The sequence below is a fragment of the Thalassophryne amazonica genome, chromosome 18, assembly GCF_902500255.1.
Source record: "Thalassophryne amazonica chromosome 18, fThaAma1.1, whole genome shotgun sequence".
Taxonomy (NCBI): domain Eukaryota; kingdom Metazoa; phylum Chordata; class Actinopteri; order Batrachoidiformes; family Batrachoididae; genus Thalassophryne; species Thalassophryne amazonica.
The window spans coordinates 61,076,779-61,091,849 of record NC_047120.1 but is presented as its reverse complement, the minus strand read 5'-3'; the positions used below and the strand labels follow the sequence as shown (position 1 = coordinate 61,091,849).

Below are 15,071 nucleotides of genomic sequence, written 5' to 3'. Positions count from 1 at the left end.
ATGGGAACCCCCAGCAGTCTAAGTCTATAGCAGCATAACTAAGGGATGGCTCAGGGTCACCTGACCCAGCCCTAACTATAAGCTTTAGCAAAAAGGAAAGTTTTAAGCCTAATCTTAAAAGTAGAGAGGGTGTCTGTCTCCCTGATCTGAATTGGGAGCTGGTTCCACAGGAGAGGAGCCTGAAAGCTGAAGGCTCTGCCTCCCATTCTACTCTTACAAGCCCTAGGAACTACAAGTAAGCCTGCAGTCTGAAAGCGAAGTGCTCTATTGGGGTGATATGGTACTATGAGGTCCCTAAGATAAGATGGGACCTGATTATTCAAAACCTTATAAGTAAGAAGAAGAATTTTAAATTCTATTCTAGAATTAACAGGAAGCCAATGAAGAGAGGCCAATATGGGTGAGATATGATCTCTCCTTCTAGTCCCTGTTAGCACTCTAGCTGCAGCATTTTGAATTAACTGAAGCATGTATAAAGTGAATAAAATTGGTCCTAGCACAGAACCTTGTGGAACTCCATAATTAACCTTAGTCTGTGAAGAAGATTCCCCATTTACATGAACAAATTGTAATCTATTTGATAAATATGATTCAAACCACCGCAGCGCAGTGCCTTTAATACCTATGGCATGCTCTAATCTCTGTAATAAAATTTTATGGTCAACAGTATCAGAAGCAGCACTGAGGTCTAACAGAACAAGCACAGAGATGAGTCCACTGTCTGAGGCCATAAGAAGATCATTTGTAACCTTCACTAATGCTGTTTCTGTACTATGATGAATTCTAAAACCTGACTGAAACTCTTCAAATAGACCATTCCTTTGCAGACGATCAGTTAGTTGTTTTACAATTACCCTTTCAAGAATTTTTGAGAGAAAAGCAAGGTTGGAGATTGGCCTATAATTAGCTAAGACAGCTGGGTCAAGTGATGGCTTTTTAAGTAATGGTTTAATTACTGCCACCTTAAAAGCCTGTGGTACATAGCCAACTAATAAAGATAGACTGATCATATTTAAGATTGAAGCATTCATTAGGGCTTCCTTGAGCAGCCTGGTAGGAATGGGGTCTAATAGACATGTTGATGGTTTGGAGGAAGTAACTAATGAAAATAACTCAGACAGAACAATCGGAGAGAAAGAGTCTAACCAAATACCGGCATCACTGAAAGCAGCCAAAGATAACGATACATCTTTGGGATGGTTATGAGTAATTTTTTCTCTGATAGTTAAAATTTTATTAGCAAAGAAAGTCATGAAGTCATTACTAGTTAAAGTTAAAGGAATACTCGGCTCAATAGAGCTCTGACTCTTTGTCAGCCTGGCTACAGTGCTGAAAAGAAACCTGGGGTTGTTCTTATTTTCTTCAATTAGTGATGAGTAGTAAGATGTCCTAGCTTTACGGAGGGCTTTTTTATAGAGCAACAGACTCTTTTTCCAGGCTAAGTGAAGATCTTCTAAATTAGTGAGACGCCATTTCCTCTCCAACTTATGGGTTATCTGCTTTAAGCTGCGAGTTTGTGAGTTATACCACGGAGTCAGGCACTTCTGATTTAAAGCTCTCTTTTTCAGAGGAGCTACAGCATCCAAAGTTGTCTTCAATGAGGATGTAAAACTACTGACGAGATACTCTATCTCACTTACAGAGTTTAGGTAGCTACTCTGCACTGTGTTGGTATATGGCATTAGAGAACATAAAGAAGGAATCATATCCTTAAACCTAGTTACAGCGCTTTCTGAAAGACTTCTAGTGTAATGAAACTTATTCCCCACTGCTGGGTAGTCCATCAGAGTAAATGTAAATGTTATTAAGAAATGATCAGACAGAAGGGAGTTTTCAGGGAATACTGTTAAGTCTTCAATTTCCATACCATAAGTCAGAACAAGATCTAAGATATGATTAAAGTGGTGGGTGGACTCATTTACATTTTGAGCAAAGCCAATTGAGTCTAATAATAGATTAAATGCCGTGTTGAGGCTGTCATTCTCAGCATCTGTGTGAATGTTAAAATCGCCCACTATAATTATCTTATCTGAGCTAAGCACTAAGTCAGACAAAAGGTCTGAAAATTCACAGAGAAACACACAGTAACGACCAGGAGGACGATAGATAATAACAAATAAAACTGGTTTTTGGGACTTCCAATTTGGATGGACAAGACTAAGAGTCAAGCTTTCAAATGAATTAAAGCTGTCTGGGTTTTTGATTAATTAATAAGCTGGAATGGAAGATTGCTGCTAATCCTCCGCCTCGGCCCGTGCTACGAGCATTCTGGCAGTTAGTGTGACTCGGGGGTGTTGACTCATTTAAACTAACATATTCATCCTGCTGTAACCAGGTTTCTGTAAGGCAGAATAAATCAATATGTTGATCAATTATTATATCATTTACTAACAGGGACTTAGAACAGAGAGACCTAATGTTTAATAGACCACATTTAACTGTTTTAGTCTGTGGTGCAGTTGAAGGTGCTATATTATTTTTTTCTTTTTGAATTTTTATGCTTAAATAGATTTTTGCTGGTTGTTGGTGGTCTGGGAGCAGGCACCGTCTCTACGGGGATGGCGTAATGAGGGATGGCAGGGGGAGAGAAGCTGCAGAGAGGTATGTAAGACTACAACTCTGCTTCTTGGTCCCAACCCTGGATAGTCACGGTTTGGAGGATTTAAGAAAATTGGCCAGATTTCTAGAAATGAGAGCTGCTCCATCCAAAGTGGGATGGATGCCGTCTCTCCTAACAAGACCAGGTTTTCCCCAGAAGCTTTCCCAATTATCTATGAAGCCCACCTCATTTTTTGGACACCACTCAGACAGCCAGCAATTCAAGGAGAACATGCGGCTAAACATGTCACTCCCGGTCCGATTGGGGAGGGGCCCAGAGAAAACTACTAAAAATTCACAGATCAAGTATTTCAAGGAAGTGATACGCAAACTTACGACAACTTACTGCACATGAAAAAAAATTATAACTATGGTTCAAAAAAGAAAAGGGAAAAAAAGACTGAATTCATCGGTTCAGAATCCCTGAACGTGATGCCTGTGAAGTTTGTTAGTAGTATTACTCAGAATCAATGATACAAGAAATAAATTAACTAATTAATTAAATTGAATAAAATGTAAAGAACCAACAAAACGAAAAATACATTTTTTTAAATTAAATGGTGACACAAAATTATTATTTTTTTTTTTACAATGAACTGATGACACAAAATGAATACAATTTTAAAGTGTACTGAAGACACAAATTCAGAAATAAAATTTTAAAATGAACTGATGACAAAATTAATAAATAAAAATTTTAAATGAGCCAATAACACAAATTAATAAATACAATTTTAAAATTAGCTGACAACACGAATGAATAAAATTTAAAAATGAACTGACAACACGAATTAATAATTTTTTTTAAATGAACTGATGACACAAAATGAATATATTCAAAATTAAAAATAAAATGACGACAAATTAATAAAATAAAATTTTAAAATTAACTGACAACACGAATGAATACATTTTTTAAATGAACTGATGACACAAAATGAGTATATAAAAAAGAAAATATTAAGTGACGACACAAATTAATAAATAAAATTTTTAAATGAACTAACACAAATGAATTTGAAAATGAACTGATGACACAATTAAAAAATTAAATTTTAAAATGAACCTGCAATGTTTTTTAATCCTGAAGATGATGGTTTAAATTTTGGAACACAGCCAAAAAAACCCAAACTTTAAAAGTGAAATCTTATAAAACTGTTTTCACGAAAGATCCTTAGAAAGTTCTGAAACGTTCAGTGACTTCAGTACAAAGTGAGCTCTGCCAACAGGTAAGACCACCACTTCTGACGCTTTACGGACTGAAAGGTTGCCGCGGTTGTTTTTAATTCGCGATGGGAGCGTTTTGTACCTCTGTACTTGGTGACCACAGCAGAGTTGAGACACTGCGGCTCCTGGAAGGTGACGGTGAGTGAGGTGCTGCTGCTCACGCTCAGTCGGACCATCGACGGCGCCTCTGGAACACCTGAGCACAGACATCATGACCTCACGTGAGGTTTGGACGCCATAATGACAACAACAAGGTGAGTCAAGTCAGACAAGCTGCAAAAATCTGGAACATGACACAATTTTCAGTTTTGGAACGCTGACACTCATTTCAGAAGTCTGCAGAATCACGAAACAAGACGGTGAGAGCTTCTAGAGAAGAGCCAATCCATGTGTGCGTGACATCTGGATCCAGACAAACGACATCTACAGGCATTTCTACAACTTTACGATAGCTTGTGTTCTTGAAGAGAACTTTCATTTCATTTCAATTTGAGTTTATAAATTGTGAAAGATGAGGATTAGCACATTACTAAAAGCTATGCAGCAAATATCGTTCAAATATTACACAAGCCGAAAATAATTTCCCAAATTTTAAAGCACCAGCAACGATGATATGATCAGACAAGTTCAAAGCAGACATGGAGTGATTACATTAAAATTGTAATGATTACAATTACAATTTTTTTTCCAATTCCACGATTAAAACTACAGTTACAGTTGGAAAGTTAGATTATAGTTAAATTCTGATTACATTTCAACGATAACAAATTATGATTGCTAACAAAATAAATAAATAAATAATATAAAATAAAAATAAATAATAAATACAAATAAATAATATAGTTTCTTCTTAAATATGTTTATTGACAGAAATACATCAACTTCTTTCACAAAAAAAAAAAAACGTTACATTCCTTGCATACTGTTGGTACTAACGGAAAGGAAATCGTCTGAACAAATTTGTTGTTGAACTATTCAAGATAATCAATGTTATTTTAGAGTAATCTTGACATAATTCTCACAATTACAATTTTTTTTATCCAAAGATTACAGTTAAATCACTATTACAATGATCTATTTTGGTTAAAATTACAGATTATACAAAAAAATGTAGTATTACAGATTGTGATTACCACATATCTGGTTCTGAGTGCCTCCTACTTGTTTATAGTTAATCTATGACATTAGCGCTTTAAACAGGTGGCTGTTTGTCAGTGAAAAGTAACAGCCACAACACTGCCCCTAGTGGTCATCACAAGCTAAATTCAATCTGTCATTTGCAAGAACAAACACGAAAGTCGAAATAAATCATCAAACAAAGACGCGTTTTGCGTCACATTCACAATGATTCATTTGTGGTCCTGGTTCTGGCTACTTCCTGTACGTGTGATAACGCACAGAAATCGTGGCAACTCACGTGCGTGCTGGAAACCCGTCCTCATGCGTTTGTAGAGCTTGCTCCTCCACTCCCACGCTCTCAGCGCTTTGTCTTTGTGACACGCCTCCAGAGAGAGGCCGTCCCTCTGAGCCTGAGCCGCCAGCTCCTCCGCCCGACGTTCCGCCTCCATCACCAGCGAGTTCAGGTGTGCCTCGCGACTCTCCACGCTCACAACTGTACAGAGAAAAACCACAACACTGCACTCAGGCCAGAGGGATCACAAGAAAGAGCAGACAGATGACCGGTTGGTTATTCACCAGTTATAACAATGTTGTTAATCTGGCAGAGGTCTGCACTCTGAGGTCTCAGGTGTTTGTCTCATTAATAAATCAGAGTGCAGCAGTTATTGTGCACGAATCATTCGCCGCTGGAAACTGGTTCTGGGGTCCAAACAGAATCGGTTTGCAGCAGAACAGACGCCGCTCTGTGCTTTCTGAAACCTCTGCTCGCCACGAACACTGCTTCATTACTACGAGCTCGCTGGCCGCCGATCGCTCGCCCGCTCCTCCAAACCTTAGTCACCAACCGTGACGACAGCGCAAAATAAACAAACACCAGCAAAGAAGAAACACCTCATTCACAGCCGCAATATGCAACTGTGCTGTTAAAATATATTTATCAGTTAGAGAGAATAAAATAAGAGCCTGTTCAGTTTTTTTTTTATTTTCTTCATTAAAAAAAAAAAACTTTAAAACATCTGGAATATAAATAAATAAACAAACAGTGAACAGATGATGAATTAATTACTGAATGACTCATTTGCAGCATAAACATAACCATGCACTCAAACTAATAATCTGCCAAAATGCTATTCGACAGCTTTGAGTTACTAAGTTTAATTCCTGAATTATTAGTTGATGATTATTATTTAGTGCAATTTATGTTTGACTTACCAATATTTGCTGAACAATTTGGAACATTAGCGTTAAAAAATGATTAAACAGTTCTTTAATTATTCACAAATTAGTAAGTGATATTAAATTATGAATTTCCATTCTTGGATTACTAATGGCTGCTGTAACCTAACTGTAATTTGTTGAGTGTTGTTAGTTAGTGATAATGAAGTTTTCATTTGTGCTCCAGAATCATTCATTTTGTGCACTCAGAGTAATTAGTCATTTGAAGTCCATAATTAACAAAGGTGAATCACCAGAAATGACTGAAGGACATCTTTAAATGACTTTTTTCTAATGATAAAGAGAACTTTGTTAACGATCCACATGCTGGCGTGTCATAAATTCACACACGCAGATACAGATTTAGAACATGTTTGTGTAAACACTGACGCTGCGGCTGTCAATCAGGGAGGCGCGGCTACGGGGGGGAAACCAGTGAACCGTCCTGAGGTCGCTGTTGCAATAAACTAGCTGCTAATTGAAACAACATGCTGTGTCTGTGCGAGTGGGAGGGGTCTAAATATAGGCAAGGCCCCCCATCCTCCCAACCCCCAAGAGGCCCCGCAGGGCCTCATAAATTAACAGACATTTGAAAACACACAATCACTCACATTAAAGAGACAGTAGGGCGCAAAAGTTTTAGGCACGCTAAATGTGCCGAGCTGAAGAGACGAAATGATTCATTTACACTCAAAGTTTTGATTAATGTTAAGAAATAGCATTTATGTATAACTAAAAGCAAATGCAAAATGTGACGACTTTAACATTCCTATAAAGAATTTAGTCCTCCCGCCCGCCTCCCGATCACAAAAACAACAAACAAGCTGCACTGAACACCAGAACCCGACAACATTTAGTCAGAAAATTCAGTCAGTCAGTCAAAAGAGACACAAAAACGCACATTTTGCATAAAAAATAAACTATTTGCACTTTCAGCATCACTCCCGCGTACTGATTGGTCAGCTGTGTCTTGGCATCAGGGGGGCCATGTTTTATTATTGCAAGCTCGTGCAGGAGTGAATTCACATCATCGGTTCCACGTGAGACAAGAAAAAAATGAAAAATGTATCACAACTATGAAAACAACGCAGTGACCTCAACCACCATCTCCATGAGGACATGCGTTTATGTCCAAATGTGCAGCATGAGCAGCTGAAGCAGTAAAACCCACAGAGGCTGTTCTGACCCGGTCCGACAGGGGTCGCGCGGCCTCTGCCCACGGAGCGGCGCGACTCTGTGGCAGTCGCTGTCAGAGCGCCAGCTGATCGGTTTACTTGGCACTTGAGGAATGAAATAAACAGAGCGCACAGTGGAACCCAGGAGAAAAACAACACCGCACCAACCTTTACTGTATTTGTTTTCAGGGATCACGCAGACGCCGAGCGTCCAGCCTGCTGTTTGGAGAACGCTCGCCACAACCTCGCCGCAGCACAATAAATCACTTAGCTGTAATTACCCGGCATTACATGCATCACTGGAAAAGTTAAAGCATTAAATGACAAACCTCGTTAGAGCTGTGCTGCAGGGGGGCACGAGGCTGGAAAGCCAAGAAGAAGCACCTGTCTGTGATTCCAGTTCTGACGGACAGCGGGTGACTGATAGAGGATAACGAGGGCCTCATTCATATCTGGGTTCACCAGACACCCACGCATGCACGCATGCACAGGCACACACACACACACACACGCGCATAGACTGATGTCAGCGTGCTGCCATGCAAAAAGTGCTCAACTGCTCAACAGGAGCAACTTGGGGGTTGAGGATCTTGAACCGAGGATCCTCGTGGCTCAAATCCACCACATTTACTTGCAGACAGTCACCTCCCATCTTAGCTGGTAATGTTTTCCTAAAACCAGACTTGTAACATGCATGTTTTCCCCAAAATAATTCAAACTCCAAGTGAGTTCAAAAATCAGCTAAAAAAAAAAACAAAAAAACAAAAAACTGCAGTGTGTTTATTTGTGATGCAGAATAAATGTGGCGGTCTGATGCTGCAGAACCCATCTTTCTGCTTGTGGACTCACAGTGGGGACTCTCTTTGCCGCCAGCTTTCAGTAGCAGTTTAGCGATTGGCGTGTTATTGGTCATGATGGCGATGTCGAGCGGCGTCAGGCCCTGGCTGTTTGGCGTGTTCAGGTCCAGGTCCTCTGCGGTGAACTGGAAGAGCAGAAGCTGCACCATGTCCAGGTCCTGCTGCTCCACTGCCTCAAAAATACAGTCGCTGCTCTGCATGGTCTGCAAGACAGAAGCAGTTAGCGCTCATCTCTTCAGCAATGCATCATAAACAACAGCTGAATTTCAAGTATACACAACCGCTACTATTAGTGTTACGGCGCAAAATTTAATCAAGCCAGCAGCCAGCTGGCCCGAGAATTTGTGAGGTCATAAAGCGGGTTTTTTTCAACAATGGGAAGAATGTAATGAAAGGAAAATTTTAGAGAGAGATCTGGTTCACCAAAAAAAACAAGACCTGTGTGCTTCCTTACTGTCAAATACTGTATTATCGACCAGACAGACGGAAAGACACACCACCACCAACACCCCCAACCAGTCCCAGCTGCCCCCCCCCTCGCCATACACACCCATTTAAGGAGACAGAGCAAAAGCAGGACACCAAACGACACTCCATGAAGGCCAAGCCCACTATCACTACCAAGAGCCACCTGACTGCACCAGACACGTCCCAAGGTCCCCAGTCACCCCAATATGCCCCCCCCAACAGCCTGCTCATAAGTGTGTGCTCCATGCTTTTACTGACCACGCCCCTATGCACCCCAACCATACCCCCAGCCCCAACATTATCTATAGAGTGTAGATTTGTTGGACATTTGGAACAAGAAATCAGTAGAGTACAGGCATGAGGGCCAGGGAATGAAGAAACAGCGCCACAGCAAGCAGACCACCCCTCCATGCCCCGGCTCACCACGCCCACAACTCAACAACCACCTGGTGAGGAGAAATATGGGCATGCAAAGATGTACATGGAGGATATGTCAAGAATGCTGGTGGTGTGGGCACAAGCGTCCCAATGGAGGGATGTACTTCACTCATGCCCAAGCCCCACCCACCACCCAGGTCTGGATTCAGGTCACCTTGGTGACCTGAATCCAGATCCTTTATGTTGCATTCTGAAGGCGTTTTGCCAGATTATAGGTAGATCATCTGATTCACATCGACAGCAGGAGGGGCTTTTAGTTGTGCTCTCTGTGTCCAGCCGTAATCACCCCCCCACCCCGTGCCCCTCCTCCCCCTCTTTGTTTCACGTCGACCGTCACGTCTGAACTGCAAATGTCATCAGGCGGGCACAAAGTGTTCTGAAGGCCTTGAGCAGAGAACCATCACGCCAAATGTTTCACACTAAACTCCACGGAAGTGAAGAGCGCCGCTTCACCATGACACCAAGATCTCTTCAGACACACTGCGAGCCCTTGAGCAAGGATAGACGCGTAATGTATCCACTCTGTTCACTGAAAGGCGCGAGAACATTAAGGGGAACACGTCTGAGCTCACATCAAAGACGGAATGTTAGAATGTTACTTCTATTAAAGTGAAGAATGTGAGAAATACTTTAGCTTCAAAGAAACAAAAAAATCTGTCTTTCAAAATTCATTTTAAATTCTTCAAACTATAAAACATCTGGGTTGAAGACAGCCAATCATATTACTCATAGACCGAAACTTACTTATTTCTAACTTTTTTAAAAGAGGTGAAACACTTCCATCTGAATTTCTTCACCTCTATAGAGTGTTACTAACCTGAGTACACTGACTTTTTTGATATTAACTTGCATCTTTAATGCAAATCAGACACTTTTTCTTCTGTAAATGATGACAGACTAATTGGTTCTAGTTTGATGATGTGAGTGTTAAAACAGGAAACAGCTGCCGCCGGCGAGAAATGGATTTAATTAAAGTGTGAAGGAACAAATGAAGACAAACAGAATTAGAACCAAAGTGGATCTTTATTGATCCTTCATTAGCACAGACAAACCGCCTGTGATCTCAGCACAGTGTCCCCTGAATATCAAAGTCTAAACCCGCCCACAGCCAGGCCATTATTTCAGTGTGCAACGCAAAACCAGTTTGAAACTAGAAAGGTATTTTAGAGTGTAGAACCCTGCTCGTGCTCAACAGTCCGTCTGCTCCGCTGCTCGGCCAAAACTTTCTTCTGGAGTCAGAATTATGACTGTAATCATCTGGAAGCCAACACAAACTAATTACGGATCCAGATCCAACTTAACATCGTATCAACTCGTCCTTGATTCAAGCTCCGCCCCTCCAACATTAAAGCAATCACAACAACATTAGTAAGACCCTTCAGCTGCTCCCTCGTATTCACTCGGGGTTGCCACAGCAAATCTGAGGTGCACCTGCATGTTGATGTGGCAGAAGTTTTACACAAGATGCCTTTCCTGACGCAACTCCACATTACAGGGAGAAATGTGACAGGGTTGGGGTTTGAACCGGGAGCCCTCCGCACTTAAAAACAGATAATTCTGTTGCTGTTTGCACGCAGTCTCGCCGATTTATCTTTTACCTGCTCCACAGAAGACGTGCACGGGTGCAGATCCGATCACATGATTTTGGAGACTTGACCCGAAATACGAGAGAACACAGCGTGAATGTCAAATCTGTCACATTGCCAGACTGGAACTGAACATAAACACTGAACTAGAGCGGCATTCATGCACACATTCGACAAAACCCAAAAGTCTCATCTTGCAAAAACTTAAGGATTCAAGCTTTTTGGTTCTATCGCCAAAATTTACTGATTGTGATTCCAGATCAGAATCAAACTTTGGCTAAAGATAATAAAAATGCTGACAAAGCATTGCAAGTTGTAAAATAATCCTTTCATATTTTGGTCCTTAACTTGTTCTTTAAACTCACCGACACTTTACGAAGGCGGTCCGATTTGCCGAAGAAGTAGCCATCCTCAAAGGAGGAGGTGCTTCCTCTGAGCTTCTCTGACAGGTTACGGTACAGACGCTTGGCGGCATTTGGAGAGGTCAGCCCACCGGGGCACTTCCTGGTCTGGGACAGCTGCAGGTTCTGCATCTGCTGGGACATAATGGGGAAGCGTCTGCAGGGGACAACACAAGCGGGGGATGCAGGTCAAACATTGTATGAATATTAACGCATAAACATCAGAAAATGTCAGTTTTATTTGCACATAATCTTGAAAAGCTGCTGCTGCTGGATGTTTTTTGGTGTCATGTGTGGCAGTTCCTGTGTTGTCAGCAGTGTTGCCACAGTTATTTTAATAGCACTTTATTAATTACTTTTTTAGTTAGTTACATTATACAGTTACCACGGAGCTGTATATAGGAACTAGAGAGCGCAGTAGCGCTGAGCCGTGTGCCAACAAGGAGGCGTGATCGCCATTTTAATTTCGGGCAAGTTAGCGATTTGAGTGCATAGACGTTCACTTAGTCTCGTCAAGAAACAGGTGGAATATGCCGGAAAGCTGCGCATGTTGGCAAAGCCACAAACGGAGGAACAAGGGAGACAATATTTCCTTCCATAAGTAAGTGGTTTTGGTTCTTCTTGTCACTTTGTCCGTGATATTTGGATGATAAACAGCTGTATGTCTCCTGCCGTACCTGTGTCGCCCAATGACACGGACATTAACTCTTCACTTATGTCTAGTTGATATTTTCCACTGCTAGACCAATGTCTAGTTAAAATACTTGATGTTAGTGATTAAAATTGTTTGACAAGACTGGGGATTTTTTTTTTATTTGCATCTTAAAATAATGAGATTATAATGACCCGCGCTGTGCTGCTCAGTCACACCCACACATAGAGATGTGTACACACACCACTGACTTCATGAATGAAACTCGGTCAATAAAGGATAATTGTGTAAAAATATAATATATATAAATGTATTGTAATGTTTTTAGGAGCCGCGCTGTGTTGAACACAGCAGCAACTCAGCCTAGCAGCACAGATCCGTGTAACTTTCAACACTAATATTTGGGAATGTGTGAGTATCAGAGTAAGTTTAATACTTTCCTGACATGATTTAATGTAAATTAATTTTACTGGCTCGATATCCAGGTCAAAATGGCATTTTAACACGTATTTTGCGAGCATTTTTATGAGTGTGTTCAGTCACGAATATCCATTGAAAATGCATTAACATCCGGGAACTTCATCAATATTTTGCCCTGTTAGGAGACGTCATGTCGCTGTCCATGAAGGGACGTTTTCGTTTAGTGTGCAGCAATGGGACTGCGCTCTCTAGTTCTTATATACAGCTCCATGACAGTTACTTTATTAGCAGCTGCCGACTACTGCTAATAAAATAACTGTATAAAGTAACTATAAAGCAACTTTCCAAAGCAAGCATCTACTTGACAGCAAAGGTTAAATTTCTTCAAAAACGTCACAAAAATGTCAACCAACAAATATTTAGCTGTCTTGTTTGTGAGGTATGGAGTGAGAAATAAACCATCCTTATAAATGGGAGCAGAAAACAATCAACATTTAGCCATCATTTGAAGTGGAAGACGTATTAGCTGTGAGCGTTCACCCGTATGTAGTCACCAAACACTTGCATTATGATTGAAATAATTAATTTAGCACACTTGGGATGCAGCAGAGGGCGGAGCCAGAGATTCTGATTGTTATTCATGTTTCAGACGATGCTTCTGGTCTTGATGATGAGAACAAAAAACACTTTCAAGTTTCAAACAAGAGTTCAATATTTTTTGGTTTCTGAGTTCTGTCAAAAAATTCCTCCTGGAGACAGGGGGTGGAAAAACAACCTATATATAAGTCACAGCAGATGATAAAATGTTTTTCTGTATGTAAAATTCACTTTTTAAAACTGTGTCCCTGGCGACGAGTTTCACAATGTACAGGAACTCTACAATGCACGTGCACACCACAGCATGTGCTATTACTTAACATCAGGCCTTTTAAATAAAAAAAAAAAAAAATAAGCAAGATGGACAAATAAACATGTAATGGAAAACATAATAAATGTTATTTTTATGCAGTTTGGACAACAGATAACATCAGATGAATACGGATGGAAAACTGAACAGTGGATTTTTGCAGGAAGCCCTGATTTGTGGTGCGCCTCAAAAGGACTTTTAAATTCCAAAAATAAGCAAGATGGAGAAATAAAGGTGAGAAGGCAACATACTGAGTGCTATCTGACACAGATGAACACAGATTATTGATCTACATTTGAAAAAAAAAAAAAAAAAGAAGCTAAAAGCACAATTCCATTTGTTTTTGTTTTTTTTTAATCAGCTCTTTCATTGGGGATATTATGCATTGCTGTATTGTATTTTTATTATTTTATTCATTAATTTTCTTTTGTTTAGTGTGATGATTCGTAACAATAAATAACAACAACGCATGATTTTTCAGTATATAAGTCACAGGTCCTCTCAGACTAGAAAACAATAAAATAAAAAAATTAAAATGACTCAGTGACTTACACTCTGGAAAATATGTTACTTTAAAAGGTTCAGAGCCTCACCAGGAACCAAAAGTGTCTGAAGGCCCCAGATGTGACCTTCTTCCAAGAAGAGACAGTGAAGCTTGAACATCGACGGACCGAGTGCACCGAAGTTAAGGAGACTATGTTGGAAAATGTTACAAGAACAATCCGTTTCCTGTGGCGTTTTCTTTCTGAAGTACCCTGGTACATCATCTTGACCTTTAGACCAAACCTATATGGTATAAACTGAACATCTGGATCATGTTCTTGCCTGTCCAGGCTGAGTGAGGTTCGAGAGATTGGCGAGTAAAACAGCGGGTTCAGGTCTTGGATCAGAGCTTCTCTTGCAGTCCTCTGGTTCCACCTACGAGCCAACCGTGAGATCTTATTGTCCGCCCTGAAAAACAGACAAAAAACAATCCCATATAAAGCTCGATTTCAGAATGGAGATCGGGGGTTTTTCCAGATGGTGAAGCCGATTTTCATGAAACCTGATGAGAAATATGTGTCTGTTCTGGAATAAAGTCTGTAAAATTTTTAGGTTTGATATTCAAAAAAATGTGCAGAATCAGCAAACTTTTTTGTTTTTTTTAATGATGATGCAGAAGGTGGTGATTCACTGAAACATTGTCCAAAGGTGAACTCTGGGGTTAAATTCTTGGTGGATCCTTCCAGAAGAGGAGGATTCAGGAAAGACCAAGACACTGTACTTTGGGCTGCGCAATAACAAGGGTAGATGTGGTGGCATATTTTACACTAATATTTTGTGTAAAAATGACTCGGTCCATTTACTCCTGAATTGTTTGCAGCTGAAAGCTTCGATCACGCTATAAAGAGTCACAACGGCGCCATCCAGGGGCAACACAAGGCAGTACAGCTACCTGATGAGAGAAAATGTTCCAGAATCATCTGTATTCAGCTCATCTCAGTTTCATAAAACTCTGTCAAATGTTCTGGATCTGGAGTCAGAAGTTTTACATTTCAAAGATGATACTTAAAGGTTATTATTGTTATTATTAATATAACAGAAAAGATTTCCATTCAAACTGCTGTAGACCAATGTGATAGAAAGCTTTCCTAGAAAGTGATGTTTTGAGATTACAACCAAGAAGTGGTTCTGGACGGATTCCCATCAATCAGCCAGGATAAAAAGAAACAAAACAAGGCAACATGGTCATTTTCGGCATAAAAATGGAAGGCATTTCCAAACAAATGAACCCACGCAAATAATTTTGGGACAGAAACAATGTCAATGACAATATTGTGCCCTTGGTAAATTAAAAGAAAAGCTATCGGACAGTTCTTGAGAAAATTGGGTCCAAATATCCAAATTGGCTGGTTTTGGCATAAAAATGCCAAAAATAAATTTCCAAACAAACAAATCTATGACTATAATGTTTGCATGAAATATGTGAATGACCCATATTATGCCCTTGACAAATTAGAAAAACCGT

The 15,071-nt window shown here is 40.2% G+C and overlaps 1 protein-coding gene across 2 annotated transcripts in view; it reads right to left on the bottom strand.

Moving 5' to 3' along the window:
• Nucleotides 1–15,071, bottom strand: part of ankfn1 (ankyrin repeat and fibronectin type III domain containing 1) — a 106,637-nt gene that overhangs the window by 46,458 nt on the left and 45,108 nt on the right. For both annotated transcript variants that reach the window (XM_034193303.1, XM_034193302.1), the window contains exons 7-11: nucleotides 13,889–14,014; nucleotides 11,049–11,241; nucleotides 8,184–8,394; nucleotides 5,243–5,437; nucleotides 3,908–4,021 (exon numbers count right to left, since the gene is read on the bottom strand). In XM_034193303.1, the coding sequence (XP_034049194.1) occupies nucleotides 3,908–4,021; nucleotides 5,243–5,437; nucleotides 8,184–8,394; nucleotides 11,049–11,241; nucleotides 13,889–14,014 (839 nt within the window). The remainder of the gene's footprint in view (nucleotides 1–3,907; nucleotides 4,022–5,242; nucleotides 5,438–8,183; nucleotides 8,395–11,048; nucleotides 11,242–13,888; nucleotides 14,015–15,071) is intronic.